This window comes from Ostrinia nubilalis, chromosome 27 (assembly GCF_963855985.1).
Source record: "Ostrinia nubilalis chromosome 27, ilOstNubi1.1, whole genome shotgun sequence".
NCBI lineage: Eukaryota > Metazoa > Arthropoda > Insecta > Lepidoptera > Crambidae > Ostrinia > Ostrinia nubilalis.
The window spans coordinates 1,164,160-1,189,614 of record NC_087114.1 but is presented as its reverse complement, the minus strand read 5'-3'; the positions used below and the strand labels follow the sequence as shown (position 1 = coordinate 1,189,614).

At 43.2% G+C, this 25,455-nt stretch overlaps 2 protein-coding genes and 1 non-coding gene across 3 annotated transcripts in view; 2 read left to right on the top strand and 1 right to left on the bottom strand.

Annotated features, from left to right (window-relative positions):
* The window catches only part of LOC135084738 (uncharacterized), an 82,178-nt gene extending 71,670 nt beyond the window's left edge, over nucleotides 1–10,508 (bottom strand). Inside the window, exon 1 of the mRNA XM_063979477.1 lies at nucleotides 10,193–10,508. The gene's annotated coding sequence lies outside the window, so the exon portion shown is untranslated. The remainder of the gene's footprint in view (nucleotides 1–10,192) is intronic.
* Nucleotides 10,509–10,940: 432 nt separating this feature from the next.
* Nucleotides 10,941–11,012, top strand: Trnap-cgg (transfer RNA proline (anticodon CGG)). Its single transcript has one exon. It is a non-coding gene; the product is annotated as a tRNA-Pro (tRNA).
* A 555-nt stretch (nucleotides 11,013–11,567) lies between these two features.
* LOC135084965 (cyclin-dependent kinase 4) lies at nucleotides 11,568–25,211 on the top strand. The gene is made up of 7 exons (XM_063979723.1): nucleotides 11,568–11,900; nucleotides 12,613–12,781; nucleotides 14,222–14,363; nucleotides 15,914–16,081; nucleotides 22,238–22,398; nucleotides 24,002–24,137; nucleotides 25,017–25,211. Exons 1-7 carry the CDS (start codon nucleotides 11,789–11,791, stop codon nucleotides 25,101–25,103), a joined length of 975 nt encoding a protein of 324 aa, XP_063835793.1. The 5' UTR covers nucleotides 11,568–11,788; the 3' UTR covers nucleotides 25,104–25,211.
* The last annotated feature ends 244 nt before the right edge of the window (nucleotides 25,212–25,455 follow it).

Sequence of the window (25,455 nt, the reverse complement as noted above, 5' to 3'; positions counted from 1 at the left end):
TAATTTAATTAATGACTCTACTCGTTAAGTACCTGTAGAGTCTGTAGCCAGGCTCTGTCCCCAGTAGAAGTAGACGAAATTGCACACCGCATTGAAATCCGTTGTGAAAGACCTAAGGGTACAGACTACAGACTGTATGTAAAGATAAAGAAGCGAGCAAAGTCGCGGATAAAAGCTAGTAAGTAACTCCAAGTGAAGACTTCACGCGTCGCAATCGTTAAGAAGTAGCGTAGCCACCTGTCTCCAGTACATAGTAAGTATGTAGGGCAGACGGCGCGCGCGCACCGTTACTCGCGGATGCGATAAGGGTCTGTCGAAAGAAAAAGTTATGTGGGACAGATTTAGCACGCTAGGTGTTTATTGTGTAATGTAAGGTTGAGATTGTTGATATTGTTGGATTAAAAAGTGCCAATAGTCCAGGGTTAGTCTTTTAATTGACATTTTGATACGGCCCGTCTGAGGCAGGCTACACCACTGATTTTTTTACTATGGCTGCCAAGATAGGAAATAGCCAAATACGGATAAAAATATTTCGGCAGCCGAAGATAGCTTTTTCAAACACGGCAATAAAAATTTGTCGCTGGCAACATTAGTACAAATAAAATAGTTTGGCGTTTCCGCTGTGTTGCTACAGCTGTGGAAAAGCAGCCTTGTAGCTTAAAAACTTAATAATGTTACAGCTTAAGTATTTAAGCTTAAGCAGGTTGGCCGTATTATGGACAATCTGGTCGGTGGGGATTCTTGGATGGCTAAAACATGGAGTGCAGGTGCGGTTTTGTTCCCCAGTCGATGAAGCACCTGATGTCGTGCCCTGAGTGCCCAAGCAACTGCACTCAGGAGAATTTGATGAGTGCTATTGACAACGCCAGCGCCACTCTTGAGGCGAAGTTTTGGGCTAACACTGTGTAGGTTTGTTGTCGACACGAAAAGAAGAAGAAGCTTAAGTATGATTAATCATAGACATAAGACTTGACTCTAGGCCCTAAATCATTTATTCGCAGAACATCGGGCGCACTCTATGAAAGATGTTCTAGTGTTCACCTTTTGACGAACATTTTACCTGTATTTTACTATTCATAAGAACATTACATTACATAGAAATGCTCTCGTCTAAGATATCACACTAATATTATAAAGGCGAAAGATTGTGAGTGTGTGTTTATTACTTCTTCACGTCTAAACGGCTGCAGCTATTTTAATAAAATTTGGTATGGAGTTAGCTTAAACCCTGGATTAACACATAGGCTACGTTTTACCGCGGGTAACACCGCGGGGCACAGCTCACCATCACAATCCCTTTCCCATTCGGTTATTACTTATTACCGTTGCCCAAACTGGTAGTTAACTATTTAACATTAGCATATTTAATCGGTTTCCACATAACCGTTGGAGGCGTTGAACCCGCCAAAAACAAGTCCCAAAATGTGTCATAGACCATAAACTAGTTGGGGAATGCTGTGGCGAATCTGTGGTCGCCATTTTTTAATGTTTAAAGCAAAAAGATCGTCTCTCTTTTATATTAAAAAGAAACATTTAAATGGACATCACACGAAGATGGTTTGCAGTGTGCCCCATGCCGAGTGCCTCTACATAGAGGTATATCACCTACCGTTTAAAGTTCCCGTCTAATCTCAAAAACTAACCCCCTCAGTCTGTGGTCTAGTGGTAAGACCACCTGCTTCAGACGCAGAGGTCCCGGGTTCGATACCCTGTGGGGGCAGATTTTTCTGTTCGGTTTGGTTGGTGGTAGGGCTTGTTCTAAGTCCGCCTGGCTAGCTACCACCATCTTACCTAAGTCTGTCGCCATAACAGCAATGTTAACAGCATTGTTGTGTTCCGGCAGTTAGAGGTAAGATAGCCAGTTCCTCCGTGGTTGAGGATTCCGGGAGAAGCTCGCTTCCACCTTCGGCCTGATCATCACTTACCATCAGGTGAGATACAGGCCAAGAGCTTCCTCGTAGTGAATAAAAAAAACTGCTTGAACGGATTTTGATGCAAACTGCACCAATAGATTTAGGCTCAGATATCATAATAGATTAGGTGAATAAATTGTCAAGGTTTTTCGTAAATTGGTTGAAATAAAACGTTCTTGGAAGAGTCGGAAAAACCGCCTGAGAGCTTTCAATGACTAAATGATTACCTAGCTACTTAAGTCTTACTTATTAATTCACTGAATAAATGATTTGATTTGATTTACGGAACCGTTTCCACACGAATATAACGCACAGTTTTTCTGCTAAACATTATACAAATTATAATAATTTAATTAGTTTTAATGTGCGTCGTCATTCGAATTTACTTTCAACGAACGCACGCGTTTCACTTTTGCTATGCGGGCTTTTAAAAATTATAGCAATCGTCAAATTATTATAATAACTTTTTTTTCGTTATGGCTTCATATAGGTAAGTGTAATAAGCCATACATAAAAGCGAATTCCCGCCTTAAGCAGTTCGATTTTTTCAAGTTATTTTATTTATCTATCTATAAAAAGCGAAAGGTCACTGACTCACACACTCATCACGAAATCTCAGAAACTACAGGTCTCATAAAAAAAAAACTCTCTCATAAAACTCATTTATTTTTGCAAATAGGCTTTTAAAAAGCACTTTTACACGTCCCAATATTAACCCTACCACTGCTTCGGGACAATAAATGGGCCAGTGCTGAAAAGAAGCAGCGCAAGAAACTCAGACACTATTTTAGAACGCTAGGTGCTTACTAAGAAATTTTGTCTAGCTCTCACAAATTTTGCATGAGAGTTCCTTTTAGAACGCTAGGTGCTCACTAAGACGGGATTTTACAAAACTCCACCCCTAAGAGGGTGAAATGGGTTTCACATAATATTTAGTCAATACTTTAGAAAATAAAAGAAAAGTGCTAAAAATGACGCTTCACTTACCTTTCTTATTACTCAGTGATCACATTATTTTAAACAACCACATTATTAATCTCAATCAAGTTTTTACCTTTATGGGGAAAATTAATAATGTAAAAGCATTGTGAGAAAAGAATAAACTATAATGAAAAAGGGCTAAATAAGGCAGAAAATTAAACTTATGTAAAAGATAATAGGGTGTGAATTGAAAAGACTATTGCACTCATTATTAACAATGGGAATCCATTTTAATTTAATAAAAGTTAGTCCTAAGGTAACTTCATATTCCCCGCCAATATAATCTAGCAATCAAGTAGAATACCTATTAATATGATGAACAAATTAATAAGTTTATAAAAATTGAGAATTTTTTACACTCCCTTATGGAAGCTGGAAACATTGCATTTTCAGAAAGATCCAGTTTATTCTGTAACCTATTATTGATACCACTTTCAGGATCAGTAAGCAGTTTTTTGATATCTTGTATAATTTAGAAATAATCGAGTGAGATCACTTATCGTTTCCACCCTGTGTAGTGGAAGCCTTTTACCCGACTGCCCTAGAAGGATGATTATGTTTTTATTGTAACAAAGTGCTACCAAAAACACTTCACTAATCCAGTTATACATAGAGTCAACATTTTTATAACAGCTACTAGGTATATCATAATGACCATGGGAATCCATCTTAAACTCATTGTTACGTAGAATGTTATACGAACTAGTTACTGCAATGAAATAACGGGCATATAAGCCACTGTTAAGAGAGATTTAAGAAGTAAACCTATCTTTTCTAAATTAACTCAAAGGTGACTGACTGACTGACATAGTGATCTATCAACGCACAGCCCAAACCACTGGACAGATCGGGCTGAAATTTGGCATGCAGGTAGATGTTATGATGTAGGCATCCGCTAAGAAAGGATTTTACGAAACTCTATCCCTAAGGGGGTAAAACGGGATCCACGCGTACGAAGTCGCGGGCGGCCGCTAGTCTATACTTTAATATTATAAAGCTGAAGAGTTTGTTTGTATACTTGAACGAGCTAATCTCAAGAACTACTGGTCCGCTTTAAAAAAATATTTTTGTGTTGGATAGCCCATTTATCGAGGAAAAATTTAAGCTATACAACATCACTCTATAGTCAATAGGGGAGGAGCAGTAAAGAAAAATGTAGCACAAAATTACAATTTTTGAAATTATTTTTACGCAGCTGCAGTTTAGTTTTTCGTTAGCATTCTACGCAGTCAACTTTAGTATTCTTAATCTTAAATCTTTTTAACTCTGGAAAATCATGACAGTAAGTTTTAAGGAACTAAATTACTTTTTGAGATAAATAAAAAAATATGTAGAGTCGTAAATTACAAATTAAAGTAATTAACTAACAAGATTATTAAGATCCTCGCCATGATAGCTGTCAAATCTTATCTTTGAACATTCTAACACGCACCTAACCTACTGTAGTTAATTATACTTGTTATAAAAGATGGCGGTTAAGGGCAAGGTCACAGTATGTGCTTGAGAGAAAGTTAAGAAAATAATTTATCTAAGTACTTACCTTCTTTATACTATAAGTTTTAGAAGTAGTGTTTACTGCCAGAAGATTATTATCAACAGGCTGAGTAGTTTCGGTTTTAACCCATATCTGTGGTTTTAACCATCTTCAAAAAAGGGGTAGGTTTCAATTTGGGTGAGTTTGTTTTTTGTATGTTTCTCATCTCCGTCATCTATTTTATTTTAAATGATACTTGTGATGTAGTAGGTATTTTCTGGTTACTCTCATATAACATGTTTACTGGATTTTCTACATCAAGTGTTCAAGACTGAAAACAATAAGACTTAATCCATGTAAACCAATTTTTTTTGCATATACACCTTGAAAAATTACAGTACCTAGTGAAAACTAGGTACTGTAATTTTTCAAGGTGTAGTTACCTATAATATGACTGTAAATACTAAAATAGTTCAATAAACTGCCTGAAATTATTGATAATTGAGAATATAATTATTTTTCTAACAAAATTACACGTTTCACTGAACTTTTTTTTTAGACAATTTTAATAATGTTTACAAAATGTAACCTACTTGATTGTCATTTAAATGTATATTTCTTGCATCTATGCATTGCCAAACTAAGAATCTTGCCCTTAAGCCCTGCCCGACTGGCCCACCGACCGGTCCGAGCATTGGGGTCACTGGTACTATGCCCTTGGCTCTACGCATAATATGCTACACCAGAAACACGCCACAGTGCACCCTACACCTTGGTATTAGAGGTCAAGTGATACGCAGATATAATAATATTATGTTTGTAAAAGAAAAGACTGACGATGCCCTTGGCTCCACGCATAACGTGTTACTCCAGAATCATGCCACAGTACACCCTACACCTTGGTATTAAAGGTCAAAAATGAGATGCAGAAGTATGTTTGTAAAAGAAAAGACTGACGATGCCCTTGGTCCATGCATAACGTGCTACTCCAGAAACACACCACAGTGCACCCTACACCTTGGTATTAGAGGTCAAATGATACGCAGAAGGATGTTTGTAAAAGACTGGTATCTGGCACTGCCCTTGGGGACTACGCATGGCAAGTGCGTTCGGGATAGAATATAGTCTTTATTACTTTGTTTTAGAGATCAGATAGATGTTGGTTCATATGTAAAAGCAGTCTTCTTGCCCTTGAGAAATAATCATGGTGCCATTCAAATGAAAAACTGTTTTTATCCACAAAGAGGAAGCTCTTGGCCTGTGTAAAGTGATCAGACCGAAGAAAGCGAGCTTCACCCGGAATCCTCAACCACAGAGGAACTGGCTATTTTACTTTTAACTGCCGTAACATAACAATGCTGTTAACATTCTTGTTATGGCATTTATAAACCTTCGGATTATAGGACAAGATATTGAAGTTGAAATAATTATGGCTCTATTATGATGACCAACACTTATACCTATACGCATCTCTCCAAACAGACTTTTTTAAGATACATCAACAAAACAACGTGGTAAATTCAGAGAACTGCTATCTGATTTTTATTTAGAATCATTCCTTCAAGGCTGAAAATTAAGCGCTTTTTAGTCATCAGCTGCGTTTTAAGATTATCGGTCAATAAGACCGGTTTTCTACCTCCGTTGGTTCTGCAACTATCTATGGTCACATTCTTACCTGACTAATGAAACTGATATTTCATACTTCAAATCCTTTACTAAGCTGCTGATTTAAATAAGCATACCCTTGTAACTGCTATGTTGGTCATTTAATTTTTCTGCTCAAATCTAAGATTTTTTCTCATGGCTAGTTACAAAATTTCCAGTCAACTGCAACGTAATAACGGCCTGGCTACAATTGTAACCAATGTAACGCATGATATACAAAGACTACACTATAGAAATCCTGTCCACTGCTCACCTAGATACCTACAGCCGTAGATATGTACCGTACACAGCAATTAGAGCTGCTACTCGAGCATGAAGCCAGTTAGAACACGTGATACACCAATGATTATCAATCAAGCTGAAGAAAATCAATCAAAAAGAAAAACATTTTGGACAAAATTGCTTAATATCGAACACAGAGCTGTTCAATTTGAACTCTCTTTTGTTATGTAGGAAATTATACACATCCCAAGCGTACTGACGGCCGATGGGGCAGCAAGGTTCTGGAGTGGAGGCCGCGTTCCGGAAAACGCAGCGTGTGACGTCCACCCATAAGGTGGACCGACGACATCATAAAGGTAGCAGGAAAGCGCTGGACGCAGGCCGCTACCAACCGGGCAGCATGGAAAGCATTAGGGGAGGCCTATGTTCAGCAGTGGACGTCCTATGGCTGAGACGATTATGTTGATGAAGTGTATTGCCCTACCACCACTTTGGGACAACAATTCGATGATGCTGACTCTGAGAAGGGGACGGGAGAAACTCCATTTGGAACAAACCTTTAGGAGACTTTGCACCACCGCTGCAACTCCTGTATAGCCAGGATCTACAGCTTGGCCTCCAATAAAGACCAACCAGTGAAGGCTGAGTAGTTTCGGGCGATAGCTAATTGTCTTGGAATTCGCAATGAATTTAATTAATCTGAATAATATAGGAAGAGTTCATTTTTTTTATCCACAACGAGGAAACTCTTGGCCTGTATCTCACCTGATGGTAAGTGATGATCAGGCCGAATGTGGAAGCGAGCTTTACCCGGAGTCCTCAACCACGGAGGAACTGGCTATCTTACCTCTAACTGCCAGAATTTATCAACCTGTTATTACAGAAAATGCCTACCATTTACAAGATCTGTTTAGAAAAAGTCCATGCAATCTTTCATCATTCATTTTAAAGTATCCTTTTTAAGCCTGTAATTTGAGTTTAAGAATAGGAAGTTCTTCAGAGACCAATAAAATGTAATATTTTTATAGACAACTGTCTTCAAAATTTACCACTCGAATTCAAATGAACCAAGCAAGATCTTAGCTAGAAAGCGCGTTACATAATGTTTGTCTCAGTTTAGAAAGAAACTTTCCTCCAAAAATAGACAGTCTAAGATGACATTTCATTACATGCTCTAAAGATTATGAATTACGTAAACATTTGCATTAATTAACGTTGAAATCGTTCGGTAATAAAGTCTTTAAGCATGCCAATTAAAAGGCTGACAAAGGTGACTGAGTTTCTTCCACCACTTCTTCTCAGCAGCGGCCCATATGTTGTCCCAAAGTGGTGGTAGGGCAAGCTATATTTGGGACGTGTATAAGCGCCCTGAAAAGGGCCTTACTGAATAAAAGCACATAAAAGCTTTGACTTTGACTCTAATTTTGTGCTTGACTGAAAGAATGCCACAAGGCATTAAGTTCGCCTTCTGATGATTCGAACTTCGAACACCTCCTCTGATTAATTTCGTTGCGAGTCCAATGACAGTGTAACTTTCCCCCGGGACAAACTTGACCTTCACTGGTTGGGTGGTTGGCGGTCAAGCTGTAGATCCTGGGTACACAGGAGTTGCAGCAGTGGGAACGAGAGGTGGGAACAGTCCCGTTCTGTAGGTACTAAGTATGATATTTGTGTAAAAAAGTTTCAACAATAATGTTAGATAAAGAAAGAGCATTGAACTGTTGTTTAGGCAGTTAGTTAATAAGATAGCCAGTTCCCTGTGGTTGAGGATTTCGGGTGAGGCTCGCTTCCACCTTTAGCCTGATCGTCACTTTCTATCAGGTGAAATTCAGGCCAAGAGCTTAACCAGCGGTTATCGAGGTATAATATCCTCATTAAGAATATGTAAGATAACTAAATAACCCCCGTTATCGGTTCTTTTCAAACCAAACATTATCTTACAATTAATCTGGGCAACTTTGACCATCAGTTTTACATTAGCTCAAAAATAATTGCGAATTTAGGTAGGTTTTTTGTGACTTTGATATTGTTTATTTCAAATAACTAAGTAAGCCGTGTGGTGACGGCAGAGTAGAAATACATTTGTCACCAACCCCTACTCTTCCCGCGGGTGTCGTAAGAGGCGACCTAGGGACTATAACATCAAACAGAGAACGGGCAGCAGCGCTCTCTGAAAAACATCAATCTTTTAAACTGCGATCTCCAACCCGCCTGCCAAGCGTGGGGATTATGGCAAAACCCTCCACTATATTGGAGGAGGCTCATAGTCCAGCAGTGGACTGTAAAGGGCTGTTGATGATGTGATGATGAAGTAAGTAAGTAGTTATTGCAGAAGTTACCTGAGCTTTGTATCTTTATCTCGTTATTCACAAAGCTTTTGAAATATAAAAATAAGAACAATGCGAAAAAGTACTAAGTTCGGCCATACTTAATGTAAAGGTCTGTCAGGATCTCAGAACCTCTGGATATACTGAACCGATTTTGAAAATTCTTTTAGCAATAAAAAGCTACAATACTTATTCATGAGTTTTTTAAGCAATAAAAATGGCGATTCGAAGTTCGCCCGGACAGCTAGTCAGTCTTAAACAATCCAGTAACAAAACTAGAAGTTTTCTACTACGCTTACGCTTCTAGCGTTAATTATTTCGTTGACTTAGTTAACCGACACCGGAACAAAACATATGGGGAAACATATTTTTCTATATTGATGTGTTCTCATAAGCATGTCTTGTTGTTAGTAGAATATTTGTACTTACTTAAGTACTCGTTAAAAAAAGTTATTTGAAAACGGGTTACCTACTTACTGCGTATCGATTTGCAACAAACTAACATCGAACGCACAGCGTTGAATAGAGCTCTGTGATTGGTTCGTGTGTTACCCTGTGCACCCACACGCTCTATCAGACCTCACCTCATAGTAATGTTTAAGTATGAATACGGGCGTAAGATTCGCGATACTTTACAAAATAAATAAAATCTATTGAAAATATTAAAGACGAATTCCTACATGATGACGTCATGATTTTTCTATTTTGTGGCAAATTGAAAACCCTTTTATATTACAAAGTTTATATTTTGAAAGGTGCTTCAAGTGACCCTCAGTCGAAGAAATAAACACATGGTATACTTAATACCTTTTTTTGTTAAATTGCTGAAGTTGTCGGATTAATCTGAAGGTATTATTTTTTATTGAATGAAATCTAATTTACATACATATTATGCCTTTTCGACGTAACTTACTTTCTTACATAGCCAAGTCAAAAATTAATAAAGTAGGTAGGTACCTATGTACATACATTGACTTTATGTAAACTTTCATCAATAAGATAGAACGTGGAAAATTAATTACCTTACAGGCAAACAGTTCTGATAAAAGCCCTAGACCTAGCTAGATAAAAGCTTTATTATGTACTAGCTTTCCGCCCGCGGCTTCGCCCGCGTGGAATTTTGTCTGTCACAGAAAAACTTTATCGCGCGCGTCCCTGTTTCAAAAACCGGGATAAAAACTATCCTATGTTCTTTCCCGGGACTCAAACTATCTCTATGCCAAATTTCATCAAAATCGGTTGCGAGGTTTAAGCGGGAAAGCGTAACAGACAGACAGACAGACAGACAGACAGACAGACAGACAGACAGACAGACAGACAGACAGACAGACAGACAGACAGACAGACAGAGTTACTTTCGCATTTATAATATTATAATATATAATATATAATATAATATATAATATAATATATAATATTATAATATAATATATAATATAATATAATAATATAGTTGGGATTAGTTGGGATTTATATTTAACTTTCTTTAATACTTTAGTTATCCTAGTTAAATAGGTTAAATAATACTTAAATCCTGCATCAGAACTTTTAGGTGCCTTAAAACTTGTGCAATTCTTGTAAGAAAGAGAAAAATATAAATAAAAACTTACCAATAAGAATTATTAGGACAAAACAGCTGTTTTTCGGCAAAAAGTAGGATACACTTGCAAAAAAAGATCGTCACTGTTTTCTTCGGCTAACTTTCACATTAACTCACACACACACAACTTGGTTCCGGCACTGAGTTCACACGTAAAAAATAAATCCACAGACAAACTAAGTAAATAAAATGATAATCCAAACTCCTTGGTGTCAAAAGAATTATTTTAAAAAGAAATTAAAAAAGGTAGATTTCAAATTTCGAATTCCACTTTTGAACATGCGCGCGCCTTTACGTCCGCACACAACTGGCACTCGACAAAATGATCCGACCGCGACTATGCGTACGACCGAGAGGGAGGATACGGAACGCGCGAGAGCGAGCGAGACGGCTATAGGGTGTCATGTAGCGGTATTTTTTTTCTCCTTTCGCGTCTACTTTCTAAAACGCCTCAAGGTGTATTCCATCTTGTTGTTTTGGTGCTAAAAAATATATTGATTTCAAATTGCTCATGGTTTCCGTGGCGAGATGAGAATTTTTGAACTGCTGCATATTAATTTTAGACGAAATAAAAAACATAATTTTTATCCTATTAATGGTCTTAAATAGATTAAAATGTTTAACTTTTACACGTAAGGTTTTAATTATTTTAATAGTGAAGGTAAGTTAAAATAATAATTCCCAAATATTTAAAAACACAATATCACCTACGTCATCACAGATATGTTAGAAATACTAAATTCGCCCTTTCACAACGTGGCTCGTTGGTCTAGGGGTATGATTCTCGCTTCGGGTGCGAGAGGTCCCGGGTTCAAATCCCGGACGAGCCCGAGGGTTAAACCTCTTTTTGTTTTTTTTGGCATGCTTGCTTTTCTTTTTTTTAAACATTCGCGTACGTAGATATCATACATTTAATTTTATTAAAGCTTGTAAAAAAAAAGAAATTGCTGAATTTTTTGATTTAACGACAAAATAATGTAAAAAAAGAGTAATAACTTAAAAACAGAAATATAATATTGTGTAGTAAAATAGTGAAATAATTATTTTAAACATATACAATTTATATTTTACTGCCACCTATTGCCGAATTTATTAACCACCTAACAAAAACACCTAAAGCCCCTAGAATTATTATGATACACGTAGTTTCACTACTCCCCAGCAGATGGCATTATTATAACAAAATATCATTAACTTCTTAATTTAGTCGGGTTATCGACAGGTGTTTTTGTTTGATTGATTTGTAACTTTTGAAGAAAGGAAGTTTGGAAGTGAAAATTGATCGTTTAAATGAATTAGGAAGCTCTATTAGAACTTTAGTTTACTGCTAGCTATATTCATTATTTCATTCAAATATTAAAGTCATAAGTTTTTACATACATACCTCGTTCCCCTGCGCCTGCGCTTGTTCAGTCGGCCTATATTGTGGTGTCCTTGTTAGTAAAACTTGTTGCGTTAAAATACATCAAAATAAAACTTTTTGGCGTCCGGTTTTCACGATTCAGTTAACAACAATGTAAAGTTTATCAAGTGTTCGTCCATTTTCGTGTTCTTTTGTGCGAATTGAAGTTAATTTAGAAAGAAACTAGGCATTTTAGTCGTTAAAATGTCTGGGATGAGTGGTAGTTCTAAAGCCCCTACCATGGCTTCTTTGGGGGATGTGAGTGCTTTGTTGCAAACAGCGAAGAAATATGAAGAGCTGAACGTAATTGGCACAGGTAATTGTCATTAATTTATGATTTAATTATAACTTTAACTAACCTAGATAAAACATGTGCCGGTTCGGCTTTCGCGCAAAATTTCAAAAGATGTCATGAAGATGGAGTGCAGTTTTTGATGATTTTATACCATAATATAAAAGATAGTTTAGTACACAATAACTATGTTTTAGTATCTGCCAGTACCTTTGTTTGTCTTAAGCCTTCAATTTCACAACAGACTGTAAACCATGTCTCTATCATAGCAAAGGCACATGAATCTAAAGTATCATTACTCATAATTATTAACTTTCTCACATAGTTTGTTAGCTATGTTCTACTTATGGTTTGAATATTTTCCAAGTTCTGTTTTAATTGCTGGTTTAATTAGAAGTAATTTCCTCATCAGCCAGACAGTTTTGACAGTTCCAACTCCTTGCCAGACAGTTTTTTTATGATAGCTGCCAAAGCCACAATGACCCAAACTTCATGATTCACCAACATTCTATCCTATATTGGGAGCATACGCTGACAAACTTTCAGCTTATATAAAATGACGTAGGTCTGGCGTTCACTAGTTCTTAGGCTGAGTTGCACTACCTAACTTTAACGGTAACTATTACGATAACCGGTGTTTTTAGTATGGAGTTTTACAGACACAGTTAAAGTAAGATGGTGCAACCTACCCTTAGTCTACTAGTTCCTCAAATAAATTATTGAATTGGATTTACAGGAGCCTACGGCACAGTATACAAAGCTCGGGACCTCCATAACGGAGGTCAAATAGTCGCAATGAAGAAAGTAAAAGTAGCGCTTACGGAGGATGGGATACCGCTGTCCACATTGAGAGAAATCGCTTTATTGAGACAGCTGGAGGCTTATAGACATCCAAATATTGTGAGGTAAGAACTAGAATCCACGTTGTTTTAAACATTTATTCAATATCTAACATAGGCCTCCCCCAATGATGATTTCCATTCGTGCGGTTGGAAACGACCCTGCATCCAAAGCTTTGGGGGAGGCATATGTTCAGAAGAAGTCCTGTGGCTGAAATGATGATGATGAATGTAACAGGCTCTGCCATAACAATGTTAATAAAACAATATTGGTTTATCTTCATGAAATACAGTAACAAACAGCAGAAAAGTAAATGAAAGGTCTCAAGCTAACTGCTATAGGTCGATGCCTGAGGAGAGCACAGGAAGGTGTTTTAGTGATGTCAAACGTCAGTTAGACTTCAGATGTGCTTCAGACAGACTTGTATGCCCTCCTGTGTTACTCCCATGATACCTCAGGCACTGACTCAGTTATGCACTGGAGCAGGGCTTCCTAAAAGGGTGAACATTGAGTGGGCCCTGCCTTTAGAACAACAAACTACTCTACCGATTCAACCGCTGGGCAGCGGGCCAAATTTCCTATAGGTGAGTCCCGAGTATGGGAACTTGTATTAGATGAGTCGTAGCCCAGACAACTTTGGGTACCATTGCACTAGAGATATAATAATAGGTAAAGCCAGCACGTAGAATGACCCCTAGCTACCCATCCTTATCGCTCGCGCGTAATTATGTTGCTATCGCGCTCGCACACTCACTGCGGGTGCCAGTCGCACAGTCGCGACAGCAATATAATTACGCGCGAGCGATAAGGATGGGTAGCTAGGGGTCATTGGACAAAATTCTACGTGCTCACGGACCAGACTATAGATGCTATTTTATTATTGGTCCTGAATGGATCGACGATCGATCTGGTGATGCCTGGATGCGAGCGGCGCAGGACCGGTCTTTGTGGAAATCCTTGGGGGAGGTTATCCAGCAGTGGACATCTTTCGGCTGAAATGAACGAACGTTGTCATAGATCGATAAGTACAGTCAAGAAGGACGTCCACTCTTCTATCAACAAGTCCAAGAACACAGAATAACCCAGGGTGGAAAAAAAAACATGTTTTTTTGATTAATTTGATTTTTTTGATTTTTATTAGGTTTTGCGATCATTTCTTTAGTTTTTCTTACGGTAAACGTTTTTATTTACGTAGAATTGATGTGAAGGAGCTGGCAACACCGCCAAAAAAAAATTATGTGGTTATTATATTATTTTTTTTTTTGGCGGTGTTGCCATACAATTATGGAAAAATTGAATTTTTCAGATTCTCCATCAAGACGACAATTTCATAGATTAATACCTAATATTAACATTGTTTTCGAACATCACAAATCCCAGCCTTTCATTACTTCCATTTTCGGTCATTGATTTAAATCAGTGATTTTTATTAAAAAAATCATGCAATATAGATCGTGATTTAAATCACGCAACCCTGGAATAATCTCTTTAATTTCCAATTCCAGACTTCTAGACGTCTGCCACGGAGGACAGTCCATGGAGCGGGACCATCAGCTGGTTCTCTTCCTGGTGTTCGAACATGTCGAGCAGGACCTTGACTCGTACTTGAAGAGAGCCCCAGGGCCGTTACCGGAGAACAGAATCAGAGTGAGTGGTAACAACACAAAAGATTTTACTACACTCGGCATCAAATAAATCGCACCTCCCGCGACAAGCACTTATCAAACGTATGCATCCCCACTTCCCACCAACATTGGTACCATTTGAAAGCCTAGTTCTAAATTTCATTTCATTAAAGGAAAGGTTTTTACCCCAAAAATGTGTCTGTAGAAGAATCCAGAGTCACTTCTTCAAAAAATAGTTAGTTACGCTTGAGCCAACTTTTATGGCTATAAAACTGTTTAGTTGGGATTAAACGCTATCCATCTGTTAAAAAGGACACGTGAGATCATTATTTGGTTTTATAACCATAAAAATTGGTCTAATTGATCATAGAGGTGAGCCCAAAGTGAGGTCTTTTTTAAAGTTTTTCAAGTCACATTTATTGTATATGTTAATCGTTTATTAGGAAATTAAATGTGTTTTTCTTTAAGGATATTTATTGGGCTTTCAAATAACACCAATATTGTTGGGGCACCATGATTGTGTCAGTAGAAACGAGTTTTCCTGTAAAAGTGTGGGCCGATTTTTGTGATGACCAGTGTACTTGTAATACAGATTTTCATAAAATGTACAATAGGCACCAGCTCTCACAATGCTGATCTATAGTTGAACAGATATATTATCCGAATTGTTTTTCCTAAATTACTTGTTTTAATTGAATTGCAAGTAGACGTCTAACTACAGGATGTTACTTTGCATTCTTTGCCATATTCACAGAGATAAAAGTAGGGAACAATACCTATTATTTTAGATAAACAAGGGTCTGCCGTAAAGAAAGCACACTAAGTTTTTAGTTTTAGTTTTGCAGTACAAATTCGTCATAAGTCCATTATTAAAAACACCGGTTATTTTCAGCAGTTTCTAGCGATTTTTTTTGCCATATCTTTTGGTATAAAAGATTTTAGTTTGAATGTAGGGTAGTTTTATCCTGGTTTTTAAAAGATGGAGACGTGACGCCCTTCTATGACTCAAGCAAGCAAAAACTAGTATAGTCAAGCAGTGTTTTTCAACCTTTATCATGACAACCCCCCTAGTATGAAGAAATATTTTGCGACCCCCCGACCATTCGCTTTTTTTAATGCATCTTATAATGTCAAAAAGATGTTTTAGGGACCGAATACGAGGTAATTTTTACGACCTCTCGCGACCCTTTATAGGCTTCGCGACCAGGTTGAAAAACACTGGCCTAAAGTAATATTGCTATGGAAAGTAAGTAGTAAGTGCTATGGAAAGGGCTATGCTCGGTGTTTCTTTACGAGATCAAATTAGAAATGAGAAGATCCGTAAACGAACTAAAGTCGCAGACATAGCCCGACAGATTAGCAAGCTGAAGTGGCAATGGGCAGGGCACATAGTACGCAGAACTGACGGCCGATGGGGCAGCAAGGTTCTGGAGTGGAGGCCGCGTACCGGAAAATGGACCGCTACCAACCGTGCGATGTGGAAGTCATTGGGGGAGGCCTATGTTCAGCAGTGGATGTCCTATGGCTGAAATGATGATGATGAAGTAATATTTGTCTTTGTGTTTTCCGCAGAGCATGTCCTACGATATTCTGTCAGGCATAGACTTCCTGCATTCCCACCGCATAGTGCACCGCGACCTGAAGCCACATAACTTGCTCGTGGCGGGCGGCGGGCGCGTCAAGCTGGCCGACTTTGGACTGGCCAAGACCTACGACGCCGACATGAAGCTCACCAGCGTTGTGAGTACTAAACTAGACTAGTAGTAGTTTGGTCTTCGTTGAAGCACATGATGCGAATCTTATCAAGTCACTAAAAACGACAGCGTTGGTAATTTAGGCAGTCAGATCCAAGGGAGCTGTCAAATCCAAGGATTAGGTACAGTCTCATCTAAGTAAGGGCACTTCAGTCCATTCAGAGGGGGGTGGGGGCTGTCTCATCCAAGGGGGTGCTGTCTCATCCGAAAGCGGGCTGTCTTATCCAAAAGGGGGGGGCTGTCTCAATCAAAGGGGGGCTGTCTCATCTATAGGGGGGCTGTCTCATCTAAAGGGGGTCAGTCTCATCCAAGGGGGGCTGTCTTATCCAAAGGGGGACTCTCATCCAAAGGAGCTGTCTCATCTATAGGGGGGGCTGTCTCATCCAAGGGGAGGGCTGTCTGTTAAGGAAGGGGGGGCAATTTAATCCATTTTAAGAACTCTCCGCTCTTAGACACTTAAGATAGGGGGGGGCAGTGTCACTAATTGGGGGGGGGGGGGCGGTTTCATCCTCCCCGCTCTTAGACACTCAGTTTCATCCTCCCCGCACTTAGACACTCAGTTTCATCCTCCCTGCTTTTAGACAATTAAGGTTAGAGGGGGGCAGTTTCATGCTCTCCGCTTTTAAACACTTAAGTAAGGGGGGCAATTTCATCCTCCCCGCTTTTAGACACTTAAGGTAAGGTGGGGCCGCTAACAGTTCCTATTCACACGCGGGTAGTCTCACACTGTATCCGGCACCGCGTCCTCCACTCCCCCGCATAGTGCACCGCGACCTGAAGCCACATAACTTGCTCGTGGCGGGCGGCGGGCGCGTCAAGCTTGCTGACTTCGGGCTGGCCAAGACCTACGACGCCGACATGAAACTCACCAGCGTGGTCAGTACTCAGTCACTAGTAGAGGCCACGTCATCATCAAGTACCTAGTATGAGCCATGGATTGAGAGGGGAATTAACACACTAAGAAGAATGAGGCTGTATTATCCGAGGTGGAGGGCTGTCTCATCCATGGGGGGCTCTTGTCTTTAGGAGCTGTCTTATCTCATCCAAGGGGGGGCATTCTCATCCTATGAGGTGCTGTCTTATACAATGGGGGGCTGTCTCATCTAAAGAGGGCTGTCTCATTCAAGGGAGGCTGTCTCATCTAGGGGGGACAGTCTCATCCAAGGGGGGGCTGTCTCATCTAAAGGTTGCTGTCTTTTCCAAAGGGGTGGCTGTAGGGGTTTCCTCGTTTTAGTAACCCCTGCTTTTAGACACTTAAGAGACCCTGAGTAATCTGCCTCCATGGAGGAGAGGGAGGGTAGTCTGATCCAGAAGCAGCGACGTCCGCTTTTAGACACTTGAGGAAAGGGAGTGTAGCAGCCTGCCCTTAGTCCCCATTCACACGCGGGTAGTCTCACACTGTACCAGGCACCGCGTCCCCCACTCCCCCGCATAGTGCACCGCGCCCTGAAGCCACATAACTTGCTCGTGGCGGGCGGCGGGCGCGTCAAGCTGGCCGACTTCGGGCTGGCCAAGACCTACGACGCCGACATGAAGCTCACCAGCGTGGTCAGTACTCAGTCACTAGTAGAGGCAATATAAGAGACTTTAGAAGCGACTTTAGACTAATCCAAAAGAGGCACTGAAGAACAAACGCAAACGTCACCAGCGTCGTGAGTACCCTTAGTCACTAGTAGAGGGCACGTCATCAGGTCATTTAGTGCAGAACCAGAGGTATCATCAGGGCAGCCTCACCCAAGGTGGGGCATTATTATTTCAAGGGGGACTGTCTCATCCAAAGGGGGGCCATCTCATCTAGGGAGGCTGTCTGTTAAGGAAGGGGGGGGGGGGGCAATTTGATCCATTTTAAGAACTCTCCGCTCTTAGACACTTAAGATAAGGGGGGCAGTGTCACTAATTTGGAGGGGGGAGGGCAGTTTCATCCTCCCTGCTCTTAGACACTTAAGTAAGGGGGGCAGTTTCATCCTCCCCGCTTTTAGACACTTATTAAGGTGGGGGGGGGGGGGGGGGGGGGGGGGGGGGGGGGGCAGTTTCATCTTCCTCGCTCTTAGACACTTAAATAACTTTTAAATAAGGGGGGCTGTCTCATCCTAGGTAGAGAGGTGTCTTTTCTGTATGGTTCCCCCATTTTTGGGGACCCCTCCGCTTTTAAGACACTTAAGTGACTAAGGGGGGGGAGGCCGTTCCAAAGACAGGAACTCCCGCTCTTAGACACACTTAAGTGACCCTAGGTGAGCATTAAACCCCATGGGGAGGGGATTCTCAAACCATGGGGGTGGGGGGCAGTTTGATCCACAGGCAGCGACGTCCGCTTTTAGACACTTGAGAAAAGGGGCTTCAGCAGCCATCCCTCGATCCCCATTCAAACGCGGGTAGTCTCACATTGTATCCGGCACCGCGTCCTCCACTCCCCCGCATAGTGCACCGCGCCCTGAAGCCACATAACTTGCTCGTGGCGGGCGGCGGGCGCGTCAAGCTGGCCGACTTCGGGCTGGCCAAAACCTACGACGCCGACATGAAGCTCACCAGCGTGGTCAGTACCCTTCGTCACAAGTAGAGGCCACGTCATCATCAAGTACCTAGTATGAGCCATGGATTGAGGGGGGGCATTAACACACTAAGAAGAATGAGGCTGTATTATCCGAGGTGGAGGGCTGTCTCATCCATGGGGGGCTCTTGTCTTTAGGAGCTGTCTTATCTCATCCAAGGGGGGGCATTCTCATCCTATGGGGTGCTGTCTTATACAATGGGGGGCTGTCTCATCTAAAAGGGCACCTGTCTCTTCTCAGGGGGACTGTCAAATCCAAAGGAGGGCTGTCTCATCTAAAGAGGGCTGTCTCACTCAAGGGAGGCTGTCTCATCTAGGGGGGACAGTCTCATCCAAGGGGGGCTGTCTCATCTAAAGGTTGCTGTCTTTTTCAAAGGGGTGGCTGTAGGGGTTTCCTCGTTTTAGTAACCCCTGCTTTTAGACACTTAAGAGACCCTGAGTAATCTGCCTCCATGGAGGAGAGGGAGGGTAGTCTGATCCAGAAGCAGCGACGTCCGCTTTTAGACACTTGAGAAAAGGGGCTTCAGCAGCCATCCCTCGGTCCCCACTCACACGCGGGTAGTCTCACACTGTATCCGGCACCGCGTCCTCCACTCCCCCGCATAGTGCACCGCGCCCTGAAGCCACATAACTTGCTCGTGGCGGGCGGCGGGCGCGTCAAGCTGGCCGTCTTCGGGCTGGCCAAGACCTACGACGCCGACATGAAGCTCACCAGCGTTGTGAGTACTTAGTCACTAGTAGAGGGCACGTCATCATCAGGTCATTGAGTGCAGAAGCGGACGTAACCCTAGAATAATACATTTTGGTGAAGACGTAACCCTTGCTAAGTCACTATAAGCAGCATCATCATCAGGGCAGTCTCATCCAGGGGTTCTGACAAGTCCAGAGGAGGGGGAAATCTTGGAGGGCTGTCTCATTGAGGGGGTGGGGGGGCTGTCTGTTAAGGAAGGGGGGGCAATTTAATCCATTTTAAGAACTCTCGTTCTTAGACACTTAAGATTAGGGGGCAGTGTCACTAATTTGGGGGGGGGGGGGGCAGTTTCATCCTCCCCGCTCTTAGACACTTAGGTAAGGGGGGCAGTTTCATCCTCCCCGCTCTTAGACACTTAGGTAAGGGGGGCAGTTTCATCCTCCCCGCTCTTAGACACTTAGGTAAGGGGGGCAGTTTCATCCTCCCCGCTCTTAGACACTTAGGTAAGGGGGGCAGTTTCATCCTCCCCGCTCTTAGACACTTAGGTAAGGGGGGCAGTTTCATCCTCCCCGCTCTTAGACACTTAGGTAAGGGGGGCAGTTTCATCCTCCCCGCTCTTAGACACTTAAGTAAAGGGGGCTGTCTCATCCAAAGGGGGTGTCTCATCCAAGGGGGAAGGGGGCTGTTTTATCCAAAGGGGGGCTGTCTCATCCTAGGTAGAGAGGTGTCTTTTCTGTATGGTTCCCCCATTTTTGGGGACCCCTCCGCTTTTAAGACACTTAAGTGACTAAGGGGGGGGGGGGGGAGGCCGTTCCAAAGACAGGAACTCCCGCTCTTAGACACACTTAAGTGACTCTAGGTGAGCATTAAACCCCATGGGGAGGGGATTCTCAAACCATGGGGGTGGGGGGCAGTTTGATCCACAGGCAGCGACGTCCGCTTTTAGACACTTGAGAAAAGGGGCTTCAGCAGCCATCCCTCGGTCCCCATTAACACGCGGGTAGTCTCACACTACCCGGCACCGCCTCCTCCACTCCCCCGCATAGTGCACCGCGCCCTGAAGCCACATAACTTGCTCGTGGCGGGCGGCGGGCGCGTCAAGCTGGCCGACTTCGGGCTGGCCAAGACCTACGACGCCGACATGAAGCTCACCAGCGTGGTCAGTACCGAGCACCATCATCGTCAGGTCTACTGTCTACTGCAGGAGAACAACGCAACCCTTAGCCACTAGAGGGAACAACGTCAGCCCACTGTGTCTATAGCAGAAGCGTGTGACCATAGGCGTCCCAATCGAGGCATTCTAATGTAGGAGGGGGCTGTATTATCCAGGGAGGAGAGCTCTCATCCAAAGGGGGGCTCTTGTCTTTAGGGGCTGTCTTATCTCATCCAGGGAGGGGGCTGTCTTAACCAGGGGGGGCTGTCTTATCCAAAAGAGGGCTGTCTCATCCAAAAGGAAACTGTCTCATCTAAAGAGAGGCTGTCTCATCCAAAAGGGGGTGTTTCATCCAAGGGGGGAAGGGTGCTGTCTCATTCAAGGGGGGGGGGCTGTCTTATCCTTAGCAAGCTCTTAGACACTTAGGTAAGGGACGGGGGGGGGGGGGGCAGTTTCATCCTTCCCGCTCTTAGACACTTATTAACGTGAGGGTTGGGTGGGGCAGTTTCATCCTCCCCGCCCTTAGACACTTAGGTAAGGGGGGCAGTTTCATCCTCCCCGCTCTTAGACACTTATTAAGGTAAGGAGGGGTGGGGCAGTTTCATCTTCCCCGCCCTTAGACACTTAGGTAAGGGGGGCAGTTTCATCCTCCCCGCTTTAGACACTTAGGTAAGGGGGGGCAGTTTCATCCTCCCCGCTCTTAGACACTTATTAACGTAAGGGTTGGGTGGGGCAGTTTCACCTTCCCCGCTCTTAGACACTTAGGTAAGGTGGGGCCGCTAACAGTTCCTATTCACACGCGGGTAGTCTCACACTGTATCCGGCACCGCGTCCTCCACCCCCCCGCATAGTGCACCGCGACCTGAAGCCACATAACTTGCTCGTGGCGGGCGGCGGGCGCGTCAAGCTGGCTGACTTCGGGCTGGCCAAGACCTACGACGCCGACATGAAGCTCACCAGCGTGGTCAGTACTAAAGTAGACTAGCAGCAGGACAGCGTAGGTAATTTAGCAGATCCAAGGGAGCTGTCAAATCCAAGGATTAGGTACAGTCTCATCTAAGTAAGGGCACTTCAGTCCATTCAGAGGGGGGGGGGGGGGGGGGCTGTCTCATCCAAGGGGGTGTTGTCTCATCTAAAGGGGGGCTGTCTCATCTAAAGGGGACTGTCTCATCCAAAGGAGGGCTGTCTCATTCAAGGGGGGCTGTCTCTCCAAGGGGGGGTTGTCTCATCTAAAGGGGGCTGTCTTATCCAAAGGGGGGCTGTGTTGTCTGTAGGGATTCCCTAATTTTCAGTGACCCCCGCTCTTAGACACTTAAGAGACCCTGGGTAATCTGCCCCCTTGGGGGAGAGGGAGGGCAGTCTGATCTTCAGGCAGGGACTCCCGCTTTTAGACACTTAAGGTAAGGGACCCAGTAGCCCTCCCTCAGTCCTTGTTCAAACGCGGGTAGTCTCACATTGTATCGTTATATTATTGGCTCATCTAGGGGAGGTGCTGTCTTATTAAAGAGGGGGGGGGTCTCATCCTAGGGAGAAAGGTTTCTTGTCTGGGGCAGTTAGATCTAATAGGGGGCAGAATGTTATGACGAAAAGACCCTCCCCGGTCTCATTTTTTTCCTTCTTTTGTTTAATCCTTTATACGGCAGTGGGAACATAGTTCCCATCATATTTTAAACTTAATCCCCTTGTCTTAAGGTCCACAAACATTGGAAAATGCCTATTAAAGTCTTAACAGTTTCATCAACCATTCCAGGTAGTAACCCTCTGGTACCGCCCACCAGAAGTGCTCCTCGGCGCTGCCTACAACACAGCAGTCGACGTGTGGTCTTGCGGCTGCGTTTTGGCAGAGTTACACACGCGATCTCCCATTACGGCTGGTGCTTCTGACTCTGACCAGCTGCACTGCATCTTCAGGTGAGACCACTTCTGCCTCGCTTCTGACCCCATTCTAGAAGGCGAGACCACTTCTGACACGCTTCTGACCCCATTCTAGGAGACGAGACCACTTCTGACCCCATTCTAGGAGGCGTAACCACTTCTGACCCCATTCTAAGAGGCGAGACCACTTCCTACACGCTTCTGACCTCCATTCTAGAAGACCAGACCACTTCTGACCCCATTCTAGGAGGCGAGACCACTTACTACACGCTTCTGACCCCATTCTAGGAGACCAGACTACTTCTGACCCCATTCTAGCCGGCGAGACCACTTCCTACACGCTTCTGACCCCATTCTAGGAGACCAGACCACTTCTGACCCCATTCTAGAAGGCGAGACCACTTCTGACCCCATTCTAGGAGGCGAGACCACTTCCTACACGCTTCTGACCCCATTATAGGAGGCGAGACCACTTCTACCACGCTTCTGTCCCCATTCTAAGAGGCGAGACCACTTCTGTCACCCTTCTGACCCCAGTATAGGAGGCGAGACCACTTCTGACACGCTTCTGACCCCATTCTAGTAGGCGAGACCACTTCTGGCACGCTTCTGACTCCATTCTAGAAGGTGAGAACACTTCTGTCACGCTTCTAACCCCATTCTAGGAAGCGAGACCACTTCTGGCACGCTTCTGACCCCATCCTAAGAGGCGAGACCACTTCTGGCACGCTTCTGACTCCATTATAGTAGGCGAGACCACTTCTGGCACGCTTCTGACCCCATCCTAAGAGGCGAGACCACTTCTGGCACGCTTCTGACCCCATCCTAAGAGGCGAGACCACTTCTGGCACGCTTCTGACCCCATTCTAGAAGGCGAGACCTCTTCTGACACCCTTCTGACCCCAGTCTAGGAGGCGAGACCACTTCTGACGCGCTTCTATCCCCATTCTAGGAGGCGAGACCACTTCTGGCACGCTTCTATCCCCATTCTAGGAGGCGAGACCACTTCTGACACGCTTTTGACCCCATCCTAAGAGGCAAGACCACTTCTGCCCCAATTCTAGGAGGCGAGACCACTTCCTACACGCTTCTGACCCCATTCTAGGAGACCAGACCACTTCTGACCCCATTCTAGGAGGCGAGACCACTTCCTACACGCTTCTGACCCCATTCTAGGAGACCAGACTACTTCTGACCCCATTCTAGGAGGCGAGACCACTTCTGACCCCATTATAGGAGGCGAGACCACTTCCTACACGCTTCTGACCCTATTATAGGAGGCGAGACCACTTCTACCACGCTTCTGTCCCCATTCTAAGAGGCGAGACCACTTCTTTCACCCTTCTGACCCCAGTATAGGAGGCGAGACCACTTCTGACACGCTTCTGACCCCATTCTAGGAGACCAGACTACTTTTGACCCCATTCTAGGAGGCGAGACCACTTCTGCCATCTTTTTGACTATATTCTAGAATGAATTATGCCAATTCAATTGTGACCAGTTTTTTAACATTTATGAACGTCAAAGATAAAAAAAGGTAGCCCTTAAGAGTCACTTTACATGCCTCCTGATCTTTTGGGCTCTACCAGAGCTATTTGAAATTGAAATTATTCTAATTTATTTAATCCTTCTCCCACAGACTGATCGGCCGCCCGAGTAGAGAAGAGTGGCCTGAGAACGCGTCAGTATTGCCTGACAGTTTTCCTGACTACCCTCCTAAGGACCTGGCTGACGTGCTGCCTAATGCACATCCTAACGCCTTGGATCTGATTAGGGTAAGCTAATTCGAACTCCTCCTATGTTCTTCTGTTTAATCTCGTTGCAGGTCCAATGCCAGTTTAACTATCCCTCGGGACAAACTTGACCTTCACTGGTTGGGTTATTGGCGGTCAAGCTGTAGATCCTGGCTACACAGGAGTTGAGCTTGTGTAGTGCCGGGGATAGCTAATTGTATTGGAGTCCGCAACGACTTTAAGCTTTGCTAAGTTTGCAAGTAGATGGCGCTGTATAAAATGTCCAAGGATATAAATTTATTGATATGTTGTCTTCCGGGTTCTTCTCGCGACCTTCACCAGATCGTCGGTCCACCTATTGGAGGGCCTGCCCAAGCTACGTCTTCTAGCCCGTGGTCGCCACTCGAGAACTTTTCTGCCCCAACGGCCATCAGCTCTACGAGCTATGTGCCCCGCCCACTGCCATTTTATTGTAGCAATTCTACAAGCTATGTCGGTCACTTTGGTTCTCCTGTGGATCTCCTCATTTCTGATTCGATTACGCAGGGAAACTCCGAGCATAGCCCGCTCCATCGCCCTTTGAGTGACCTTGAGCATTGTTATGAGGCCCATAGTAAACAACCATCAAGGAGGATATTTTTTATTCTTCTTGTCGTGTCGACAACACACCTATAGTCTGGTCTCCGAGCACGTAGAATTTTGTCCAATGACCCCAAGCTACCCATCCTTATCGCTCGCGCGTAATTATGTTGCTGTCGCGCTCGCACACTCACTGCGGGCGCCCGTCGCACAGTCGCGACAGCAATATAATTACGCGCGAGCGATAAGGATGGGTAGCTTGGGGTCATTGGACAAAATTCTATGTGCTCGCAGACCGGGCTCTACAAGGATATTTATTGATTGTTTTATTATTATTTCCAGAAAATGCTAGTATTCGACGCGTCGAAGCGGCTGACGGCGCTGGATTGCCTGGAGCATCCTTACTTCACTGAAGAACCTCTGACGTAACTGTTGCTTAGTTTATACGCCCTTGGTATCTCTTATAAGCATTTTCGTTCAAAACAAGAAATGCTTAGGAAAAATTACAAAAAAAATCTAGAGTAAACCGACAGTCATTGGACGCTGCCAGTCATTGGACAAAACAACCCTTAAATTTTCTTACAATGAATATTCCTTCAAAAAAACGCCCTTTTATATCTCCATCATTCGGAATCTCTCAATTGTTGAAATAAAAATGCTATTTTTAATTCAGTAAGTAACTGTCCAATAACTTTCTTAAGTGTCCAATGACTGGCAGTTTACCCTATCTCAATTTTTTTTTCTTACTTTTCCTAATATTTAGGAAAACTTACTAGTTAAA

Coding starts and splice junctions, on each gene's coding strand:
- LOC135084965 (XM_063979723.1), top strand. CDS start 11,789: ATGTCTGGGATGAGTGGTAGTTCTAAAGCCCCTACCATGGCTTCTTTG. Junction 16,082..22,237: donor ACATGAAGCTCACCAGCGTT/GTGAGTACTAAA, acceptor CAACCATTCCAG/GTAGTAACCCTCTGGTACCG. Junction 24,138..25,016: donor ACGCCTTGGATCTGATTAGG/GTAAGCTAATTC, acceptor TATTATTTCCAG/AAAATGCTAGTATTCGACGC.